This window comes from Aristolochia californica, unplaced genomic scaffold (genome assembly GCF_029961685.1).
Source record: "Aristolochia californica isolate CCGP_79_NKW_82.1479 unplaced genomic scaffold, dmAriCali1.0.hap1 SCAF_3, whole genome shotgun sequence".
Lineage (NCBI taxonomy): Eukaryota > Viridiplantae > Streptophyta > Magnoliopsida > Piperales > Aristolochiaceae > Aristolochia > Aristolochia californica.
Window position 1 is genome coordinate 2,575,182 of NW_027181992.1, and position 22,159 is coordinate 2,597,340.

General features: G+C 37.4%; 2 protein-coding genes across 3 annotated transcripts; one reads left to right on the forward strand and one right to left on the reverse strand.

Moving 5' to 3' along the window:
* Nucleotides 1-430: 430 nt before the first annotated feature.
* On the forward strand, nucleotides 431-6,534 carry LOC137959782 (ribonuclease III domain-containing protein RNC1, chloroplastic). Its single transcript, XM_068807134.1, has 5 exons — nucleotides 431-1,402; nucleotides 3,011-3,215; nucleotides 4,199-4,399; nucleotides 5,142-5,228; nucleotides 5,908-6,534. Exons 1-5 carry the CDS (start codon nucleotides 540-542, stop codon nucleotides 6,223-6,225), a joined length of 1,674 nt encoding a protein of 557 aa, XP_068663235.1. The 5' UTR covers nucleotides 431-539; the 3' UTR covers nucleotides 6,226-6,534.
* A 40-nt stretch (nucleotides 6,535-6,574) lies between these two features.
* LOC137959783 (probable peptide/nitrate transporter At3g43790) lies at nucleotides 6,575-21,074 on the reverse strand. 2 transcript variants are annotated; one of them, XM_068807135.1, is made up of 17 exons: nucleotides 20,696-21,074; nucleotides 17,873-17,913; nucleotides 17,686-17,746; nucleotides 17,481-17,583; nucleotides 17,272-17,374; nucleotides 17,082-17,135; nucleotides 16,929-16,991; nucleotides 16,552-16,601; nucleotides 16,399-16,474; nucleotides 16,091-16,306; nucleotides 9,726-9,813; nucleotides 9,532-9,617; nucleotides 9,341-9,448; nucleotides 8,708-8,752; nucleotides 8,508-8,596; nucleotides 7,587-7,630; nucleotides 6,575-7,125 (listed from the first exon to the last, which is right to left on the reverse strand). In XM_068807135.1, the coding sequence occupies exons 1-17, from the start codon at nucleotides 20,835-20,837 to the stop codon at nucleotides 7,034-7,036; spliced, it is 1,461 nt and encodes a 486-aa protein (XP_068663236.1). In that variant the 5' UTR covers nucleotides 20,838-21,074; the 3' UTR covers nucleotides 6,575-7,033. The 2 variants fall into 2 exon arrangements, with proteins under 2 accessions (XP_068663236.1, XP_068663237.1); XM_068807136.1 differs by lacking the exon at nucleotides 20,696-21,074 and adding an exon at nucleotides 20,074-20,107.
* Nucleotides 21,075-22,159: the final 1,085 nt, after the last annotated feature.

The following is a 22,159-nucleotide window of genomic DNA, read 5'->3' on the forward strand; positions in this document are numbered from 1 at the left end:
GAGACTCGACAAGAGGTCTTAAAAAGAATAAGATTAGTAAAATCCGAAAGGATTAAAAGTGGGGAAAGGTGGAATTTGAGGAGAGTGGAGAGTCGATCCAATTTTGGAAAGCCATCGCATGGAAAGATGGATAAGAATTAAGATGAGGAAAGGGTCGCATCAGTGGGCTTCATCGGTTCCCACTTTTTCTCTTTCAATCATGAGTCACATGGGCCTGGTTGTGCAACTAGGCCTGTCCTTAAAGCCCACTTTTCTCCTTCAACAGGAGAACATGGGCCGACTTAAACGATCAAGCCCTGAGCCTATGGTGTAGGTCTGGGTGGGTAGGGTGCATGGGCCCGGTTGCAGGACATGCACTACTCGTACAGAGATTTTTTATACGTTCCCTTATCCGGTCTCTTGTTCACGGTGTTGTGAGTGGTGACTCTGTTCGTTCGCGCTCTGCAATCCCGGGGCAGAACCTTTGGAAAGGCCTCCAATCATGGTGGTCTGAAACCCTTCCAGAACCCCTTTTTGTTTTCAACTTTTGAATTTGTGAGATGGGGCTTCAAAATCTCACTTGCTCATGTCCTCAGAAGGACTCCACATTGATCCTTTCACCAATGGATCAGTTTTTTTCACCTTTACCCAATTCCTCCAGATACTCGCTTTCCTCGAGAGACCTCTCATTCTCTTCGAGTTTGTCATCCTTTTCTGTCCGAGTTCAAATTAAAAACTGCAAGCCCAGAGTATTTGTTTCCTCGTCCCGCATTTTTGCCGTCGCCGTCAACCCCCAAGAGTTACCCCAGAATAGTCCTCAAAGGCTTCTCAAAGAGCTCGCCGAGCGTAAAAAAGTTGCATTTCCGAAGAAAAAGATACCATCGAAGCATTACATCCTTAAACCTCCCTTAGACGATGCTAGATTAGCCGAGAGATTTTTAAATAGCCCTCAGTTGTCGTTGAAGCAGTTCCCACTGCTGAGTTCATGCCTGCCTTGTTCTCGCCTTAACAACGCCGATAGAACCTGGATGGACGAGTACTTGTTAGAAGCCAAACAAGCTCTGGGATACCCATTGGAGCCATCTGATCAACTGGAGGATAATAACCCTGCGAAACAACTTGATACGCTGTTGTACCTTGCTTTTCAGCATCCGTCTTGCGAAAGGACTAATGCTAAACATATTAGGTCCGGGCATTCTAGGCTCTGGTTTTTGGGGCAGTATGTTCTGGAATTGGCCTTTGCAGAGTATTTCTTGCAGAGATACCCTAGAGAGTCTCCTGCTCCAATGAGGGAGAGGGTGTATGCATTGATAGGGAAGAGATTTTTGTCCAAGTGGATCAAGGCTGCCAGTTTGCAGAATTTGATTTTTCCTTTCGATGAGATTGACAAGATAATGAGGAAGGACCGAGAGCCACCAGTAAAGTAAAGTTTCTACTACCCTCTAGCCTTTTTTTAAAAAAATAGAATTACTTCTTCCTTGCGTTAATTACAGTATTTGTAGCCACAGTTGGATTCTTAAGTTGCTACTGGCACTTGATAGTAGAGAAATAACTTTTGTTTTATAGAGAAATAACTAACTGGTTTGGACATTTACCGGTACATGACCCACTGAAATGTGGCATTGACCTGGTCATAGATGCGGCTACATCCTTTCTGAGAATATATGGTACGACTCTGCAGCCCGAGTAGTGGCACTTGTGTAAGGATTCAGTGAAGCAGTGTTGATTGTTTGGTGAACGCTTGGTGCAACCAGACATGACATAACCAATAACACTATATGATGTTTCCCTGTCATGATTTTATCAGCTTTTGTCTGGTAAAGTTGTTCTTATTAGTATCATGATAGACTGTTGAAGTTAAATAATTTTTCCTGAATTTGAAGAGGAATTAACTTAGAAAAAAATTCTACAATGATTTTAAAAGTATAATATTGGTTGTTAAACTCATTGGTTCTGTTTTTAAATTTTTATAGCACAGCTCATTTATAATGAATCTAATGTAATCTTTGATGATGATCACTTTTTTTTTTATAATTTGCTATTTATGCAAGTGCATTTGAATTGCGACTTTGGGTTTCTGTTGTGGTATAAGGGCTTCCAAGGTGAGGAATTATTTTTTATGTTTTGTTTATGAAATTTTGGTTGGTGATCTTAACATAGCCGGACTAAGGCTCTAGTTAGGATTAACTTTCTGTTTGAGATGGTTATTAGTAAGTTGAAGGTATTCTATTTGACCATAATCCGTCTTTTTCTGGAGCTTTAAGTGATGGTGTTAGTTGGTGTGCCGTGTCCTGCAGAAAATATGTTCAGTAAAAAAATTTAATAGGATTCCTATGGACTTATGAATGCCATTGTAAATGTGCTTTTCTTTGACACTAGATTCTTTGTTATATTTCAAGCTAAACTTCATTTGCTTGTTCCTGATTTTTCCAACTTTGGCTGTCAACCATGGATTGGTAGATTATGATGTCCGGCAACTAGGCATGTAGTGCAGTTACAATTGTCTTCCAGTGATCTTGTAAGCTATCATGGCACCATGGGAAGCTCTTCCACATATGCTGTGTGCATGCCAGTCTGCTTGCATGTGGTTGACAAAGATCTTTTCTTTGTCTAGTATTAGGATACTCAGATTCCTGATTAGGTTCATGATGAAGGATGATCTTGTTGAGTTGTGGCTCCACAAATACATTGTTGTTGGCTCCATGAAGTTTTACATCTTTTCTTTCCATCAGATGGTATTTGTAATGTCATATGTATGCTTGCTAAGAGGCATTTTCTGTTTAATAGGGCAGCTTGATCAGAATCTTTTTAATTTCTCCTCAGATTTTTGTGGTAAATGTGCCAGAATAGGATGTCCAAATATTAGGCTTTAACTTTTTTTTTTTTTTTTGAAAAGTATGTTAGGCTTGCCATTGCCTATTGAAGTTGAAAAAATAAAATTCTAATCATCCTTGTCCTTCAACTGATCTAATATTCAAAATTCTCTGTGGTTGAATATTTCTCAAAAAATATTACCTGGTTCAAATGGCAGGTCTGTCTTCTGGGCTTTGTTTGGTGCAATCTACTTGTGTTTTGGGATGCCTGAAGTGTATCGGGTACTTTTTGAGGTGTTTGGGATGGACCCTGAAGATGAGAGTTCTCAACCAAAACTAAGGAGACAGCTTGAGGATGTTGATTATGTCTCTGTAGAATTTGAAGGAAAACAGCTTGCCTGGCAGGATGTGGCTTTCTATAAGGTGGGAAAGGATTCTTCTCTCTTCTTAACCCCTAAGGTAGTGCTAGTAATATGTTTGCAGAGAAAGAACCAAAATTTCTCTAAACTGGAAAATGAAAGGTTTTGTGGTTTGCAAATTCTTAAATACTTGTCATTGAAATATTATGTCTTTTTCTTATCCGCAGTGATACCAATTTATACATATATGTTATACTGAAGGAAGTATACTCTTTTCTGACTTCTATTATTTTTATGATGGCTTCCTGGAACTAAAACATGTGAAAATTAATTTGAATCTTCAAAAAGGAAGATTATTTTTGAATGTTGAAATCCCTTAGCCCTGTGAGACTTGAACTCAAGGCCTCACACTAGAAACTCCCCATGTGGCCATTGAGCTAAAGGTGCAATCCTTAAAATAGTAAGAGGATAACTGTAAAAAAAATTATATTTCATTAATCTCTTTCATAATCGACAGGTAAAATGTGCAAGCAGAAGAATCTGGAAAAGTTAATTCTAATAAGTTTTGAATGCTAGCTCCAACAGGCTTTTGTATATTCTATTGGATATGACTGCTTCACCTGTAATTTTCTTTTAGAATGTTTATATGTCGTGAAAGACAACCTTTCTAGTATGTTTTATGAAGGGGTCAAGTAGTATATAGTCAAGTCCAGCAAATGAGTAGCTGTACCTAAGTCGTTAACTGCTTTCAGGGGTTGTAAACTAACAATATGTACAAAACTACCATATGCATTCTCTGTTGTGTTACAATATTACCATTATGCCTATTTTATTGTATTAAGTCAGAAACACAATAAGGTGAAATTCACATAAAGCATGCATGGAGAGGGAATAGAAAAAATTTGGAAGAGGAATAAACGAAATTAAAGCTACTAGAAATGGGTGTACATAAGTTTAGTGGATTTGAATCCATGCTCTTTTGCCAATTTTAAAATAGGAACTTTTCTTTTTCCATTTTTCAAAAAATTTAAATCCTTGCCTGTGCAGCCTCCACAAGATGCTCTTTTTGCACATCCAAGACTATTTAGAGCGTGTGTTCCACCCGGTATGCATCGTTTCCGTGGCAATATATGGGACTATGAAAGCAGGCCCCAGGTCATGCAAGCACTAGGATATCCCTTAAAGATAACAGACAGAATTCCTGAGATAACTGATGCAAGGAATATTGAACTTGGGCTTGGTCTTCAGGTAATTTTCTCCTCTAGGTTACCAGTATGATCTGACCTTTTCTTCTTAATGTGGTGCTTATGTGTGATCTGGTGGTGTTATGAGAGTACATCTGAATAAAAGCATTTGTGCACTATTTGTTCTTTGTTTCTTTACTTATCCAGTAAAAAATATCTTTTAAATATGTAGGCCATGTACCCCTCTTGGTTTCAGTGACCTCACTGAGATACTTGGTGGAGATTATCATTCCTACCTTTTAACTAAAATTATTGTGCTGGTTATATCAGAGAAGACTGTGGCAACTAATTGTATAGAATATGTTCTTAACAAAAGTTCCTTTGTTCTTTGACCAGTCTCTCTAGTTTTGACTTTTCCTTGAGTATATGGTTTCAAGGTTGGTGATCTCAGACCCCAGCCATGAGAATTAAAGATATCTTTTTTGCTCTGACCACACCAAAGATTTGCAAGTGCACTCTCATTTTTTACCAAAACGTGCTAAAAAATAGCAGGTGTTTTTATTATCATATAAAAGAGGCATTAACTTCACTCTTTCCTACTGTGCTTCCAGCTATGTGTGCTCGTATTTTGCTGATTGCATCTTACTGATTTATATTTTCTTGATTGAAATTCTACTTCTCTCATAAAAGTTAGTCTTAGGGGTTTTGTTGAGCAGACCTTTTTCCTCAGCAGTTAATATTTTCCTTATTATTTTTTATGTTTCATCAATTCATATTAAATAAATTGATATCATTTTGACTTGCAGCTATGCTTTCTACATCCATCAAAACACAAGTTTGAGCATCCTCGGTTTTGCCTGGAGAGATTAGAATATGTTGGCCAAAAAATTCAGGTAAATGTTTCTTAGTGGCATTCTGGCCATCCTTCATGATGTTTATCTAGTTGTCACCAAAATCTTGGAACTATAGTATAATATGTCTGGAAAGACTTGGGGGAGAACCTTCTTGCAACAAACCTTTAAATCTGGGAGGCATGTATGTGAAAGAGAAAATCGATACCACACCAGGATTGGCATAAGAATTCTTTTATGACTCATAATATAGACTTGGACCTTTGGCTCAATGCTCATATGGAAGGGGTTCTGTTTCCACTGAGAGGTCCTGGGTTCAAGTCTCACCAAGGGTAAAGGGGTTGGGTGTGTATGTGTAATCAACGTTCTAACAAATACATCATAGTATATGGTGAATAGGACCCAGATTTGTATGAATTTCTTTTGACTTGAAAATAGATTGCTGTGTCTAATATGATGATTCAACTGAGACAAGTGCAAATCCCACTCATCTTGCTGTAGCTAGAAACAGACATGACCCAAAGGTGAGATGAATGTTATTTGCAATCCTCCCTCTTTGCCATGTTAGCAAATAGCGCCTTGCTCTGATCCGCAGAATTGATTGCAATGCTTGTCTTGCATATATTTCATTTGCACAGCATGAACATAGTGAGATATATTTAGAAGAGATAGAACATATCACCCTTTGAGGAGTTTATGATATCATTTTCCCATCCAACAGGATATTGTGATGGCTGAGAGGCTGCTAATGAAACATCTAGATGCCCCAGGGAGATGGATACAAGAAAGGCACCGGCGATTGCTTATGAACAAGTTTTGTGGGCGCTACTTGAGAGACAGGTACCTCCACCGTTTCATAATCTATGGTGATCACGTCCAAGATTCATATGAACACAACAGGAGACTAAGGAACCCAGCAACAACTGCAGTTCACCAAGCCATTCACGGGCTTGCTTATACTGTATATGGCAAGGCTGAAGTGAGGAGATTAATGTTTGAGGTTTTCGACTTCGAGCAGATTCAACCCAAAGCAGTATGAAACTTGGTAACAATGAGCACTCAGACGTGTTAGCAAGAAGTGTAGCAATCTACTTATGGCATCTTGACTGCTGCCAGTTGCCTCATCGGTGGGATCTACTTTAGTTGAAATCTTCGGACATCTGTGAGTTGCTAATTACAAATTCGCTTGACTGACTGCTGGGAGCTCATACACTGATGTTGTGTAGATAATCGTCAGATATGTATTTGATGTACTCTAGCAACATGATTATATAACAGCGTAAGTTACCCTACTACAACCGGTTTATACCTGAGAGATCAGTGTGCGGCTGTCCGATTCAATTGATTCAGATTTGTGCATGATAGAAAGAACTGCATGAGATTTTAAGAGTAATCAGGGTCTCCCATTGAAGTAAGTTTCTGTTTTCTCACATATTTGGGTTTTGGGATGCCTGCTGTGTATCATCCCCAGCCTATGATTTATAAACATGAAAATCTAAAATGAATCCAAAAGATGGGTTATATGTTTAGACCAGCTGATTCCTTTCAATTACATAAAAAGAATGAACAAAACTTATCTCGACAAGTGAACGTATCTCACACTTTTCACATAAAGGACTAGTCCCATGACCACATAAAAACCTTGAGACGGTAGTGTACATTGAGAATTGGACAGAAGCATCAGGTGAGGCTTTTGTCGTCAATGGACGATGTTGTGTCAAGGAGGCTAGCTGCTCTCTAAAAATACATTTGGCAAGCGACAATTTTTCTCTTCTACTACTTAAATCCTCAATTCATGAACATGGGATGCCTCCACACCTTCAATCCTCATCTTGCTTTGGAATCTCTTAATTACTTGGAATGGTTAGAAAGGGCTTGAATGTCATTAACAGCCCAGCAAGCTCGACGATGTTTAGGATTAAGAAAACCATCTGATCACCTAAATCACATGGATAAAACATTAATCCAACAGAAAAATTGTAAGCCTGTGCATGAATATTGATGCAGATTGCAGGTAGATATGTTCCACAATATACTTCTCTGAATGTTATCTCACAGTAAGATGCAACAGAGTTTAGCAAGAAAAAACAAGGTTCTGGTAGCATTTGAGGTCGTTAGTTGGTTATAATCGATTCCCATGAGAATAGTTGTTCTTGATGAACGATGGACAATTTTGTTGCATTCCACAATGTTAATATATCTATCTTTAATTTAAAGACAGCTTAACAAAAGAATATCTGATCAGTAACCTGTTTTGAGACGTTAGGATAGTTAAACAGAGTTGTTTAGCAAATGCTTTAAAGGTTTTCTATATCATGAGCAAGAAATACAATAGAAAGCATTACTAAAGGAAGAGCTCGTATCTTTTCAGAAAAAAAACAAAAAAATTAGAGCTTGTACCTGGGAGGAATGTAGAGTCTACACGTTTTTGTGCCCATGAAAACCTGCAATGCCATTAAAAATATGTATATGACAACAATAGAAGAAGAGTTCAAAAACCAGAAAACTTATTCCCGTAGGTCCACCAGATGGGTTCAAAGAGTTTCACATAACCACCACCTACTTTTTTTTTTTTTTTTTGATAAAGATGTATAACCACCGCCTACTTAACTTTTCAATTTCGGTAGAAAATGAATGTAGAAGAAGGGTACAGAAAGGCCTTCATTTGTAGCATAATAAACACTGATAAATTGGGAGTAGCTAGTAAGTACTTGCGGCTCACATAGAGGGCATAGAAAATCAAGTTTTATTAGTATTAAAAAGAGAGAGATCTAGAAAATCAAGGTTTCTTCCATGCTGGTTCCCAGTAGTCTTTGATTTTTATATCTAGCATTTTCAAGAATTGTTGTTGACATTAAAGAAGAGTTGCTGTTGGAAAGAGCACTTGCCCACTTGCTCAATACAGATCATCAAGGGTTACCTACCTCATGACAATAGGTTATTATGGTTACTCTAATGTGAAGAGTTATGATCCATGCATGTCAACTGATTGAAGAGGATCTGGTGTGTAAAAACCAGGCAAAGATCACAAGAAAGACAAATGGAGATAAAATAGTTGCCAAATTCATTGCACTGTCCGTTTCAGTTTTCTGAGTGTACTAATAACTTTCAAGACATTCCTTTGTGATAAGCTTAAGATTATGTTTTCATAAAAGGAACTACACGATTTCCCTCTAAATTGTCACAATTATCAATTTGGTTACCTTAAGAAGTTATCGTGTTCAAGCACTTGATAAGGAAAATATCCTCCTAGCAAATTGTAAATACAACATAAATAAATTCCAGAAAGAGCTAGAAAATTATTCGGTAAAAAAGACTTACAGGGCACCTCCTCCAGCTGGACCCACTGCTTTGAAGAGGGACTGTGAGGTTAATGCAAGGCCGCTTGCAGCTCCTCTTTGTTTTTGAGTCTGTCATGATGTTCAAAGTAAAGTTTATTAAGGAGTGACTTAAAATATTTAAAACAAACCCAGATTTCTCCTAATGTCAATGAGTAGAAAAGAGTGAAGATTGAAAACTACCACAGCATTATTTTGCAAAATAAACAACCCCGTGGTAATGGTCACCTGTTAACATTTGAAGAGCAAATCAAAAGAAATTAGCTTTCCCAGAGCATTGGCACTACAATAGTTCATAGAATCTAATAACAAAGATGGAGATGATACAGTTCCAAGTTTCAGTTCCTCGCACTGGATGCAGCTAGTCATGCAAGTTACTTTATCTAAAACATATATGCGTTCATTGTTGATTCTCAAATAACTTCATTTAGATCAGCCCCTGGCATACGTCAGGGGAACATGTTGTGGCTTGGCGTGTTAAAAACAGAAGGTTCTCTTAGCAGTTGTCTCTTGGCACGTTAAAAACTGAAGATTCTCTTAGAAGCTGCATCTTGGCGTGTCAAAAACTGAAGGCTAGTATATGTAGTCTGGTCCATACATAAAATTTCACAAACTGTAAGATCATCCTTGTGAATGCTAACATAAAGTCCTAAAGAGTAATAAGAGTTTTTGAAACAGTTTGCCAAATTCTAGAGTCGACCTCCACAAATCAGTAAGTCATTTGTCAAAGTCATTCCTTGTTGTCCATGGATATAAAGGTTAGCTATTACTTAAACAAACCAACAGGAGGAACTCTCCTGATTGAAAAGTACTTACTGATAAAACATTCTTCAACATAGATGCACAATTGATTACAAATGAAAGAACTACCCCAGACAGCACAGCTATGTAAGGGTAACTTGCCAGCAATGGAAGTGATAAGACCTGGAAAAAGCATGTATCAACCATACTACGTGTGGAGTAGCATAAAAGGCAATGTAAATGTATATAAGTTGGTTAACATGTACCGCTGCAAGACGTGAAACATTTATGGGCCCCAGAATTTTTTCAATCATTGGATACAGAAGCAGTTGAAATATCAAAAGCCCGAGGCCTAACAATTTTAAAAGATGGTCAGTAACTGGATGCCTCACAATATGCAGATTGAAAAAAAAAAAAAACCATGTAGTGAAATTTGTAATTATTTATTTTCAAAATACACCTGATATGGCAAGGACCTGGCCAACATTGTCAGATGAGAAGCTCAATCCTCCATGCTTTCTATCAGTGACAGCCCATAGAGAGAATATCTGCAAGAGACAGCAAAGCAGGTAGCAATGATAAACAAACAAATACAACTACTTAATTGTTCCTATGATAGCTGAATCTTCTACTTCAACTAGCCCTAGTTTTGATATTACACTTGGTCACACACATTACTTTGTTCCAGTGAAAGGAGCCAGCAATTTGCTGCCGTGCTGAAGCTCTCGAACTAAAAGAGTTCAAACATGAATAAGCGAATTTAGAAACAGCAACATGGTCTTGCCATCTGGGGAGTGGGTGTCAGTGGATGAGCAGTGCAATGGAAGCATAAAGAGTTATAGAAGACCAGCCACTCATAATTGTGTGTTGTGACCTGGACTTCCATTCAAATAAGTCCCAGCTAGGTGCGGCATTAATGTTATGCCTATCTAGAACGTCCTTTAATTGTTGTTTTCTAGATTGTTCTAAGAGTCTGTCAGGTGGTAATAGCTGTGGACTGTAGAGTGTTTCCTATTTTACTTTGTGAGTGGTAACACACAAGTCGAACATAGAATTGAACTGGCTATGATATTTCGACTGGATCTTGATTTTCTGACTTCCAAATGTACCTTAAAGTAATATATTTTACTTTCATAGTGTGACAAAATTTTATTAGATATTTTTTTTCTTTTGAACATGTATTAGGTACATAGATCAGATGAAATGGAGTAGAAAAAAGATATACTGGAAATAAGACAAGTGGAGAAAGAACATTGGATCATAAGTTGACATGTTAACTAAGGAACAGAATTTACTTGTTGACGGTACATGAAATATGAATTTTCCACATATCAAGAGGTCGAATTGGTCTAACATGTCAACAATGTCCACTTGTTTTCCTCACTAGCATTTTGCCTCTTCCACTCTTATTGCATTCTTCTTCTCCCACCTAATCTACTTATTTTCCTAATTACCATAGACAATTTCAATGATGTATAGACCCATGCAAACCTTTTGCACCATTTTTTGAACATTAAATATATATAAAATAGAGCCCCATAATCCATGACTGAAACTAACCCATAAATACTGTCATTGAGCCAAAGACCTTATTTAGGGGTTGCTATTTGATAAGCCCATGCAGAATTGGCCCATTTACGTAGGCCAAACATGGCCTGAGCCATAAATGGGTCAGGTTCATTTTTGTGAACTGAGTTGTTAATAATTGGTAAGGCTCAGGTTAGACATCTGGATCCAATTTACCTTGCTACATACTTTCCCATTCCTTCTGGCTTTCTCTGATTGTTATAAATAAAAACCTTACCAACTATAGTAGTTTACACTTTCCCAAACTCACATTTTCTCTAAAAATGTCTAACAAAGACAATCAAATTTTATAGGTTTGTAATAAAAAGTTCAAATTGATTTTTTTTTGATAAAGATGTATTGTATTTTTGGAAAAAGAAAGATGTATGGTATTAACAAAAGAAAATTTACAAAGGAAGAGGGAGCAAATCCCTAACAACAAGATGTTGAAGGGAAGCTCCCTGCTTGGCAAACACATCTGCTGCCGAATTTGCAGATCTCGGAATGTGAGACCAAATACAAGAAAATAATGAGGTAATCTCTAAAATCTCTTGGAAGATTTCCCAATGCCTCCATGGCGGAAAAGAAGTGCCCCGACACCAACCAATGACTACCTTAGAGTCCCCTTCAATGTGGATTGGGCCACTGCATTTATCTTTGAACACCTGGAGCCCATTGAGAAGACCATATAGCTCTGCAGACATTGAATCGGAGATACCTAATGGACCCGCATAAGAAATACACTGATTGCCAGATGCATCCGAAATCACACCTCCAAAACCAGCGATCCCCGGATTGCCAAAAGAAAAGCCATCAAAATTCAATTTTAAGTACCCAAACTCCGGGGGTGCCCACTCCTTCATAACTTGAACCTTGGTCCCCAAATGCATCCTTGCCAGGTTGCTCCAGTTATCACGAATGGAGGTGCCCTTGAGAGAGCAAAAAGGCTTCTTCGTCAGAAGCTAGGTTGAAATTTGACCCGTCACTTTTTTCACTACTCTTGCCTCAGTTTATAATTTAGCCTCAAACCGCCTCCTATTACATTAGTTTCAAAGCCCCCATGGCACAAAACTGGCACATGCTGAGAGCATCATTTTACCAAGCCCAAATTGATTATAAATACTTAAATATATTATCTTCTAATAAAGTTGTTGAAAAAATATGAACAAGGACATTTTGGTCATTTTACATTGTCGTTATTTATATTTCTTGATGTAATCTTGTTCTGCATTTCAAACTATGTCTATGGACCAAATTTCATATAAAGGGGACACATAGAATAGGAAATAAGAGAAATAGGCATTTCACTTAAAGTAGGGGCAATGTTGTAAATTGTATTCAACTCAACCCTAAGCTATAAATAGAAGTTGGGAGACATGCAGGTCCCCCATCTCAATTTACTCTTCTCCATTTTCTCTCCCTCTCATTCTCTCTCTTCAACCTTCTTTCTGCTTACTTTTTTCATGGTATCAGAGCAGTAAATCGCATATGGAAGTTTTTTTGTAAGTTTTTTTCCTCTTTGAAGCAGACGTCTATATAAAAGGAAGGATCTTTTTCTAGTTTTATGGTTACAGATTAATAAAAATCCTATTTTTTCTCCTTTTCTTTTTGCCATAACCCTAGGGTTACTAGTTCTATTGTTCTAAGAACATATTCTGATGTTCTTAACTGCCAAAAGATGTTTTTTTATGTTGATCTAGAGGTGTGCATTAAAGTTCCAGAACTGTGACTGCTGATGTCATTTGCGCACTTGCTAACGTTAGTGTTGGTATAGGTTTTAGTGGACTTTATTGTCTGAATTTGATTCCCTTGTTAGATTTTTTGAATTATTTGATCTGTGCACATCTTATAGCTGCCCTAATTGTGATTTTATGTTGTGAAGCCCACTTGAGATGGTTTGGAACTTTTTGGAAGGTTTATTTGATCTGTTTGGTATTCTTATATATCTAATATGGCTGACTCTGATTAGGTTTACACTCCAGCAAATGAGTCATAATATCTTGATGGTAAAGATACTATTACTATCACCTCTGATAAGTTGAATGGTGATAATTACCTTACTTGGTCCAAATCTATTAGAATGTACTTGAAGGGCAAGAAAATGTTGAAATTTATTAGAGATGGCCCTCCTGTTTCTCAGGATGATGATTGGGAGGCTGAAGACAGTCAAGTGATGACTTGACTTGTCAACAATATGAAATCAAATATCATGAGCCAAGTTATGAACTTTGAAACTACCAAGGCTATGTGGTTAAGGTAGCTCGCACTATGCTGATTCACATGAATGTATCTAAGACTTACGGGGTAATGTTGTTCTTACTGCATGTTTTCTGATTCATAGAATGTCGTCTTCTACTCTTGATGGCAAGATTCCTATTCAGATTTTTTTACCTACTGCACCCTTGTTTCCAGTGTCACCTCGGGTCCTTGGGTGTGTATGCTTTGCACTTGTATTTGATCAGTCAAAGGATAAGTTGTCACCACGGTCTATCAAGTGTGTATTTTAGGGGTATTCTCAAACACAGAAAGGGTACAAATGTTACAGTTCATCTATGAGAAAAACATTTGTATCTGTTGATGTTACCTTCTTTGAGGATGTTTCATTTTTTTAATCTTCTAAATCTGAGTCAGTTCCACTTGAACCCTCTGTACCTAGTCCGTTTATTCCTCTTCCAGTTGATGAATGTGTTCTAGCCTCACGAGATGCTCCTACTAAAAAACCCTTGTAGGTATACCAACGTCGACAACAACCATCTCATTCTGATCCAGACCCCCTCCTGACATCCGACCATGATTCTTCATCGTCACCTGATCCTGAGATAAGTGATTTGCACCTTCCTATTACTCTTTAGAAAGGTGTTCGTAAAGGTACTTATCATCCTTTATCTCATTTTGTCTCATTTGATTCCTTGTCTGATAACTATCGTAAGTTTGCTTTGTCCATCTCCACTTGCACTATTCCTTCTTCAATGCAGGAGGCCTTATTGCAACCTCATTGGAAGAATGCCATGGGAGTTGAGATGGAAGCAGTAACTGATAGAAGAGCTATATGACTTACCTTCGGGTGCTACTGTAGTTGGGTGTCGATGGGTCTATACTATTAAATATAACTCGGATGGATCAATTGAATGGTATTGTTGCCAAAGGGTATACACAGACATTTAGGGTGGATGTTTTTGAGACTTTTTTTCTAGTTGCTCGATTGTCCTCTGTTCGTATACATCTTTCTGTTGCAGTTCATCAAAGTTGGTCTCTTTTCCAACTAGATATTAAAAATGCTTTCTTATATAATGACCTTGAGGAAGAAGTCTATACGATGCAACCTCCAGGGTATGTTGCTCAGGGGGAGACACGTAACGTATGTCGACTCAATAAGGCTTTTTATGGCTTAAAACAAAGTTTGCGAGCTTGGTTTGAAAATTTTAGTCAAGTGGTTATATCCATGGGATTTCGTAGAAGCCATCATGATCACTCATTATTTATTCTGAAATGACCATCTGAAATGACCATCTTACTGGTATATTTAGATGATATCATCCTATATGAGAGTGACAGATCAGGTATTGAAACAGTTAAATCCCACTTGGTGAATCACTTTCAAACTAAGGATCTGGGTCAGCTGAAATATTTTATAGGTATTGAGGTAGCGAGAAGCAAAGAAGGAACAACACCGACTCAGAGGAAATATGTTACTGATATGCTTCAAGAATATGGTCTTCTAGGGGCTAATCTTGCAGGTACACCTATGGAGGTAGGACTTCATCTTCATGATAATCAAAGACCAAAATTGAAAGATAAAACAATTTATCGAAGGCTAGTAGGCAAACTCATCTATGCTATAGTTACTAGACCAGATATTTCATTTGCAATAAGTGTAGTGAGCCAGTTCATGGAGCATCCATGTAAGATTTACCTAACTACACAAAGAACCTTGAGATATCTAAAGGGAGCCCAAGGACAAGGTCCCCTTTTCAAACCTAATACTCACTTGAGGATTGAGGCTTTCTCTGATGCTGACTAAACAGACTCCAAGCTTGACAAAAAATCAACCACTGGATACTATATATTTCTGGGAGGAAATCTAGTCAGTTGAAAAGTAAAAAGCAGAATGTGTTGTTCAATCCAATGCAGAAGTTGAATATAGAGCAATGGTCTACACTATCAGTAAGCTAGATAAAATCTGTTGTCCAGGAATTTGGCCTCGATCAGAAGGATCCTATGATCAAACAAAACATATAGAAGTAGATTGTCACTTCATCCGAGATGCAGTAATGAGGAAAGAGATAACTACTCCATATATTCGGTTTGATGATCAACTCGGCAATATTCTAACTAAAGTAGTGGGAAAGCATGAATTCCTAAGCTTTTGTTGCAAGCTGGGATTGTTCGAAATATACCCTCCAACTTGAGGGGAGTGTGTAAAAAACAAGAACGGGGCATTTTGGTTATTTTACCTGGTCATTATTTATATTTCTTGATGCAATCTTGTTCTACATGTCAAACTATGTCTATGGATCAAATTTCCTGTAAAGGGACACGTAGAATAGGAGATATAGAGAATTAGGTTTTCCACTTAAAGTAAGGGCAATGTTGTAAATTACACTCAATCCTAAGCTATAAATAGAAGTTGGGGGACGTGGGTCCCCCATTTTAGTTTCTTTCTCAATTTACTCTTCTCCACTTTATCCCCCTCTCATTCTCTCTCTTCAACCTTCTTTCTTCTTACTTTTTTCAAAAATATTTATGTTAACAATTATATTTCTATTTTCTCCATATATCTATATATCATATAACTATGCATTAGGCTTCTATACTATTTTTTATATTTTTTTGTGGTTTACCCAAACCCAACCTGAGCCTAGAGGGTGTGGGTCTGGATTATTGAACCAGATAATTAATGGGTCGGACCAGGTCCTGTATAACAACTGGTTCAGGTTGAGCTGACCTGAATTGATCCATTGCCACCTGAAGCTCAGCGAACTATTAGGTAAGCTATTGTTCAAGCCTCGCTTGTTCTTAACCACTTTCATCCCCGCATTTAACTGAGTGATCAACAACATCGGCTTGCAGGCATTGCTTGACTTTCCTATGTGCTCTCATCAATCATATAGACCACCCAACAGCCAAATACATGTGCAGTTTTGTGGACTGCTCTCAGTACCTAATAATGCCAGTCATATACCTAGACCACGAAATATGATATGAGCATCCTCTGCATTCTAGCAGTGCAGCAGTACATACTTAGACAGGATATCTTACCTCAGTATAGGCCATGTCATGGAGTTGAAAGACACAATATACTATGATTGATGACATTAAGGGCCAATTTTTCAGGAGGTTTCCATTACAAGTAGGATCTTTCTGTCCACCATTTTTGTTGCCTCCAATCAAACCAGAATCGTGTGAATCATATTCAATGTCACCATTTGAGTAAGAACCTTCTCTGCTTTCAGCATTATGTTTGTGCAATGTCTCCTACAGAAAAAAGGGATATAAAATGAGGAATCATACAGAGGCCATGCATTATCTAAAAGAAAAAAATACTCCCTAACGATGTAATATATTACCGGAAGCCAAAGACAAGAGATAGTTACACCAATCGCGTAGATTGATATACATAAGCAAGGTAAAAAGTAAGGGAACCTGCAAAAGAAATTTTGGCAGTCATAAGATTTGACTTCTTTAAGGAAATGAGATTACATAGTGCTGATGATGCATACCTTCCAAACAGGGAGTCCTTATTAAATATTTGTGGGTATTTTTCTGCAGGCTAATTCATGAATGCACCAAGTTAGTCATACCAACAAATTGTGTTCAAGTAAAAGGACAAGAGAAAGCAAAGATATATTATCTGATGCCACAACAACAAAACAAACAATTGATAATATATGATGATAGCTATGGGTAAATCAGCACTATAATCAGTCCAACAAAACAAATTATAAAAATATCCTTTCTTTCAAGAATGTATACTTTATCACAATCATATATATAAAGCTCCATTATCATGCATATGAGTTCAAGGTAGATACCATATATGTACGTGTAACAAGCACATATAGAAATCTCATTGATAGAGAATACAAAGGATAATGACCTGCGCAAGGAAACCTCCAAGAGCCGGACCAATGATTAATCCTAACCCCCATGCGGTACTGACCTGTTATAAATGTACACCAGATCCTCTTTCTTGATAATAACATGAAGCAAAATGAATAGAAAAGATAAAAGACACAAGAATATTCCTTACAATTGATACTCCCAGAGTTTGATATTCCACCCGGCAGACTTCTGCAGCATATGCCTAAAAAGTCAAAAATTAGTAAATAATCAGAAGGCGGTTAAACAGCAGCATATACAGTCAACTGGTCATACCTATCTTCTTAGATTACTGTGTTAGCATAACTGTAAATAACTTAATATGTTTGTAAGAAGCATACTCTTATTGGTCCAAGTATGCCAGATAAACTTCCAAGTAGAAACCTTGTGGTAATTGCCATCCAAAAGCTCGTACTAAGGCCAAAAAGAGTGTTGAATACAACTCTGAGACAGATGACAAAATAAAGTTAATAATTGGCCAATTTAAAACAGACCAAGTTAAATATTCTAAGGATGATCAATTGTGATTTGAGTATCTTATGGAGCTAACACTGAGAGAGTGCCAAGCAGTACAACAGGTTTTCGTCCAAATCTATCAGCAACCATCCCCCATAAAACAGAAGTTAAAGCCCTTCCTAGCATATATGAAGATCCTTCAAACAATTTGTGAAAAATGTTGGTTAGTAGGCATTCCATTAAACACGAAAAGATAGATCACCAATAATACATAATGTTGACACATGGAATGTCCTTACCTATGTAACCTGCATAGTAGCCAATATCTTCATCTCTTTTGGCGATACGAAGATCTCTAACCTATAAAGATTTGGAATAATAAATGTCACCTAAATATATAGAATGTTTAGAGAAGCAGTTCCAATATTATATTAACAAACAAATAAACATAACACTGACTCTGTCAACTAAAACTTTCATTCTTACCATGAAATACAGGAAAGGGAACAGGGATGATATCGGCAAAGCTGAAAGAGAACAAGGAACACTCATTAAGAAAAAAATAGAAATGAAGAAACTACTACTCAAGACATCCAGCTTGAAAGTGTAATAGAAAATTATGCTAAATGAAACTAGAAAGCTAGAATTCCAGACATCAAGGACCACAAAACCACACAAGCTGCATGTAGGCCAATGACATCCTCGAAAAATGCATGAAGCTACTATGGCCACTTCCAGTCCAAAAGATAACATTGTGTGAATCACTTCCTGCAATTATGGACCATTATAATGAATTCAAAAAGGTGGGCCTGGATTTGGTCCATAATGGTGGCAGTGGCAGGAGTATACAAAGAGGACAACAAAACATGATACTGCCTCCACCTTTTTGGAGATGGGTTGTATAAAAAAAATATTATCTGATGACAGCTTGTAAGCAAAAGAAACTAATCAAACTTTAAGGCTATTGTTGAGTGGGAAAAAGTCCCACAAGAGAAGTGTTAAGGAAAATGATTAGGTTATTGTTATGGTCCAAGGGTTAAGTACCTATGTCTTCCGCCCCTAACAGGCCGGTCTTTTGGGTAGTATTGGCTAGGTACTTAACATTTGGTATCAGAGCAGGCGCTACGTCCTGACTTCGAGTCCCCGCGTGCGCAGGTGGACCGCACGCCCCTGGCGGGGCGCCGTAAGGGAGTATGGGCTCTTGACCCGGTCCCCGTTGTTGTGTTAAGGCTGCCGTGGACGTCGGCTCGGGAGGGCGGGGCGTACTGTTATGGTCTAGGGGTTAAGTACCTATGCCTTCTGCTCGTAACAAGCCGGTCTTTTGGGTAGTATTGGCTAGGTGCTTAACAGTTATAAGGTTAAACAATGAGTTTCCTAAGTGGTTGGTCATTTTAGGATAGAACTAGACTCAATCCAACAGCTATGCTGCTTATTTTGTTGTATAAAACAGACTTGATCTAATGAAGTAAGAAAAGTTCGCTAAAGTCAATATTTATTTGTTGTTTTGGGTAGCTATTTATATCAAGTAATCAATTTTCAGAAAAATCATAGTTTCATCTGAATACTATGCCCTTCCAGTTTTGGCTTTCAGAAAATTGTTGGGACGAGCTTCTCCAGATCTGCCACCTTCGGAAAGAACAAAAAAGACTAAAGAACCACCATGCCATTGATTGACGTGGCTGCAGGATCTTTCATTGTGAAACTAGAGATGATGACAATCCTCAATCATACAAGACAAAAGTGTTTGTTTTGTCATCACCAGAACTAAAGTTCAACAACTAAAACCTCCTACTGAACCATAACTTTAACAAATTACTGCATTGGAGCTTCTTTTGCAAGTTGGACACCAAGCTGTTATTGGCATGCCCCTACATGTCCAGGTGCTTACAGACATATTCATTTGCATAAACAGGAAAACATTATACAATTTTTTAGCAAAGATTCACTCTCCATGCTCCAGCAATTATACATGGAGTAAGATTCCCATGCACAGACCTTGGTTGGCATTATTCTCAAAGTTCTAGTGAAGATTCAGGGAGAAATTTTAACAATGTCCAGACCCATTTGTAAATCTCAATTAAAAACAATTAAGATGGACAGTTTTGAAACAGATTCCCAGCAAACTTTCATTACTATTCGAGTTTAGGATATTCTGCTTAGACATGGGACTGATAAGACAAAATATTTGTGATATACAACAAGTCATAGCAATGATCTAGCGAGTCATGTTCACTGAAATACTACAACATATAACCAAACATTGGATCTCGTTTTCTTTAATCAATCTTATTTTGATCTCTTGGGGAAAAAATTCAAGAACAATTTATCTTCATTGAAATAGCTGCATTCGAAGAGTGTGATGACCACTAGGGACTCAAGGTTTTTAACTCCAACAACAAAACGAAGGGCCAGATGCCATAGACACGGGAACAAAAGATCAACAATGCCCCAATCAGTATTCTTAAATTTAAATTTGAGATTTAATGTGTACAACAAGGTTCAGTATAATGTCTGCCAACAAAAAGGTGTAGTTTTAAATTCTAAGAATGTCTTTGAAATTAAAGAAGGAACTCTTAAGGGAAAAAAGTAGAAAACAGCAAGGAGACCTAACGTCTAGAATTTAAGCTCAGGAATCCGGAAGACCTCAATTTACAGTACGCAATATGGTATAAATTTTCTGGTTCTACCTTTTGGAACTGCAGACAGGATTTCCCGATACAATTTTACACGTTTACACCAGCAATCTGCCGCGAAATCAGAAGCCTTATATTCCGTTCGACACAAATTTGTGCCGACGTTTCCTTAACTAGTGAAGCATCCAGCATTGAAAAGAAATCTTTTTGGGGCAATTCCGATCTTTTTTGTCCGAGCAACTCCAAGGAAATCTAAGTTTACATTTCTGGGGGCAATTTTTAGACACGAAACAACGTATTCAAACCGTTCTGCTTGTAGAAGTTTGTTTCAAAGAAAAATAGAAGCAGATCTGAAAAGGAGCAGTCTTCATAATGAAAAACTACCGTGGCATTCAAGACAAAAAATCCAAAACAACCCTAGATCGATTTGAAGCGCGAATTTCGAAGCGAGAATTCACAAGTAGTTTGGTCCTTTACTCAAAAAGAGCTAAATGTAACAACAGCATCCAGCCACGACAAGATAAAAAGACTTTCAGTTTAAAGCAAAAAAGTAACAAGAGGAAAAGATCACGAGTACATTTTAAACCGAAAAGGGATACTTACATTCAATTATTGAAAAGAACCACCATTTTAACGGAGAAAAGGAGAAGAAAATTCTTAAGCAGAAGACACTCACAAGCACATAGCACCGTAATGGCTACAAACGTGAACTCCTTGAAAGGGATTCCTCGCCGCAACTCGTTGCGTTGTTCCTGATCACAACCGGGACAGTTCTCATAGTATATCTTCTTCAACAATGGTTGCTCCGCATCCGCCATGCTATACACAAACAGTACTGTGTGTCTGCTTCCTCTTATATCTTTTCAACGTTTCAGAAATTTCTTCTTCTGCTTCTTGGACTTTGAAGACGAATCCAAGAAAGTGTAAAGTGTAATCAATCTCAGTAATAATCTTGTTAAAGAATCAGAATCTATTCTACTACAACTCTGCGCAGTGTCTCAGAACGTTCATCGAGACACGAAGCACAGTCCAGTCTAGAAACTGCGTTCTGAATGATTTCCAGTCAAGGATCTGTTGTCAGCAGGAAGAGGAAGAGAAAGACAAGAAAGGAGAAACAATAAAGCCAGGAAAATGCGGTGGGACAGCCGCAAGGCCGTAACGCTACAGGACCAGAAGACGCCTCGGAAAGGATCCCCACCAATTGCACGAAAGGAAAACAATAAGCCAGGAAAAAGCGGTGGGACAGCAGCAAGGCCGACAACATCAACCGGAATGTCTCCATCATAGGAAGCGCCTTCGTCGAACTATTGATATATCGTATTTTATCTATTGTTGGTTGTGGAGAATACTTCTCTTAAACGAAAAGCGATCAGCAATTCTGTTCGCTGTTTGATCTACTGAAGTACAGTCAAAGAAGGACAAGTCAGAACAGAAAACCTTGAGAGCAGCTGAACAAATGAATGGATGTGGGCAGAATCAGAAAATACTTTTAGTTCAGATCGCTTGGGCTGATACGTCCAAGAATCTTGGAAGTCCGTCGATAAGGACGGCCAAGTGAGACGAGCTTGAGGCATCACCTGGTCAAATTGAGAAACAACTATTATTGCGAAGAAAATAAATCGAAGCCCAAGCTGGCAAAAGTTCTTGAATGTATTTGTTTTATGCTTCTCCATTGATTTGGCGATCGCTTCCGCACCTTTGATGATTTCAAGTAATCGTGTGGGAGCACCGGAAAGTATTTTCTCATAGAAGTAATGTGTTGGGTGTATTGGAAAGTACTTTTTTGTATTATTGTGTATAATAAAAAATTTAGTGAAAAGTGGAGAATGAGTTTATTAATAAAATACTCTGATAGATTTAAGATAGTTTTATTTATTTTTAATTAATAAAAAAATTATTTTAATTTTTAAAATAAATATTAAATTAAATAAATATAAAAAATAATATACCTAAACATGGTTACATTTATAATGCCTAGATACTTAATTAAATTATTACTTTAAAAATATCTAAATTATCACTCTTAAAATTGTAATTTAATATACTATTAAAAACCATGAATATAATAAATAAATAAATAAATAGGAGTATTTATTAACAAAATAAGATCGATTTTTGTTTAGTCTAAATTAATATAATA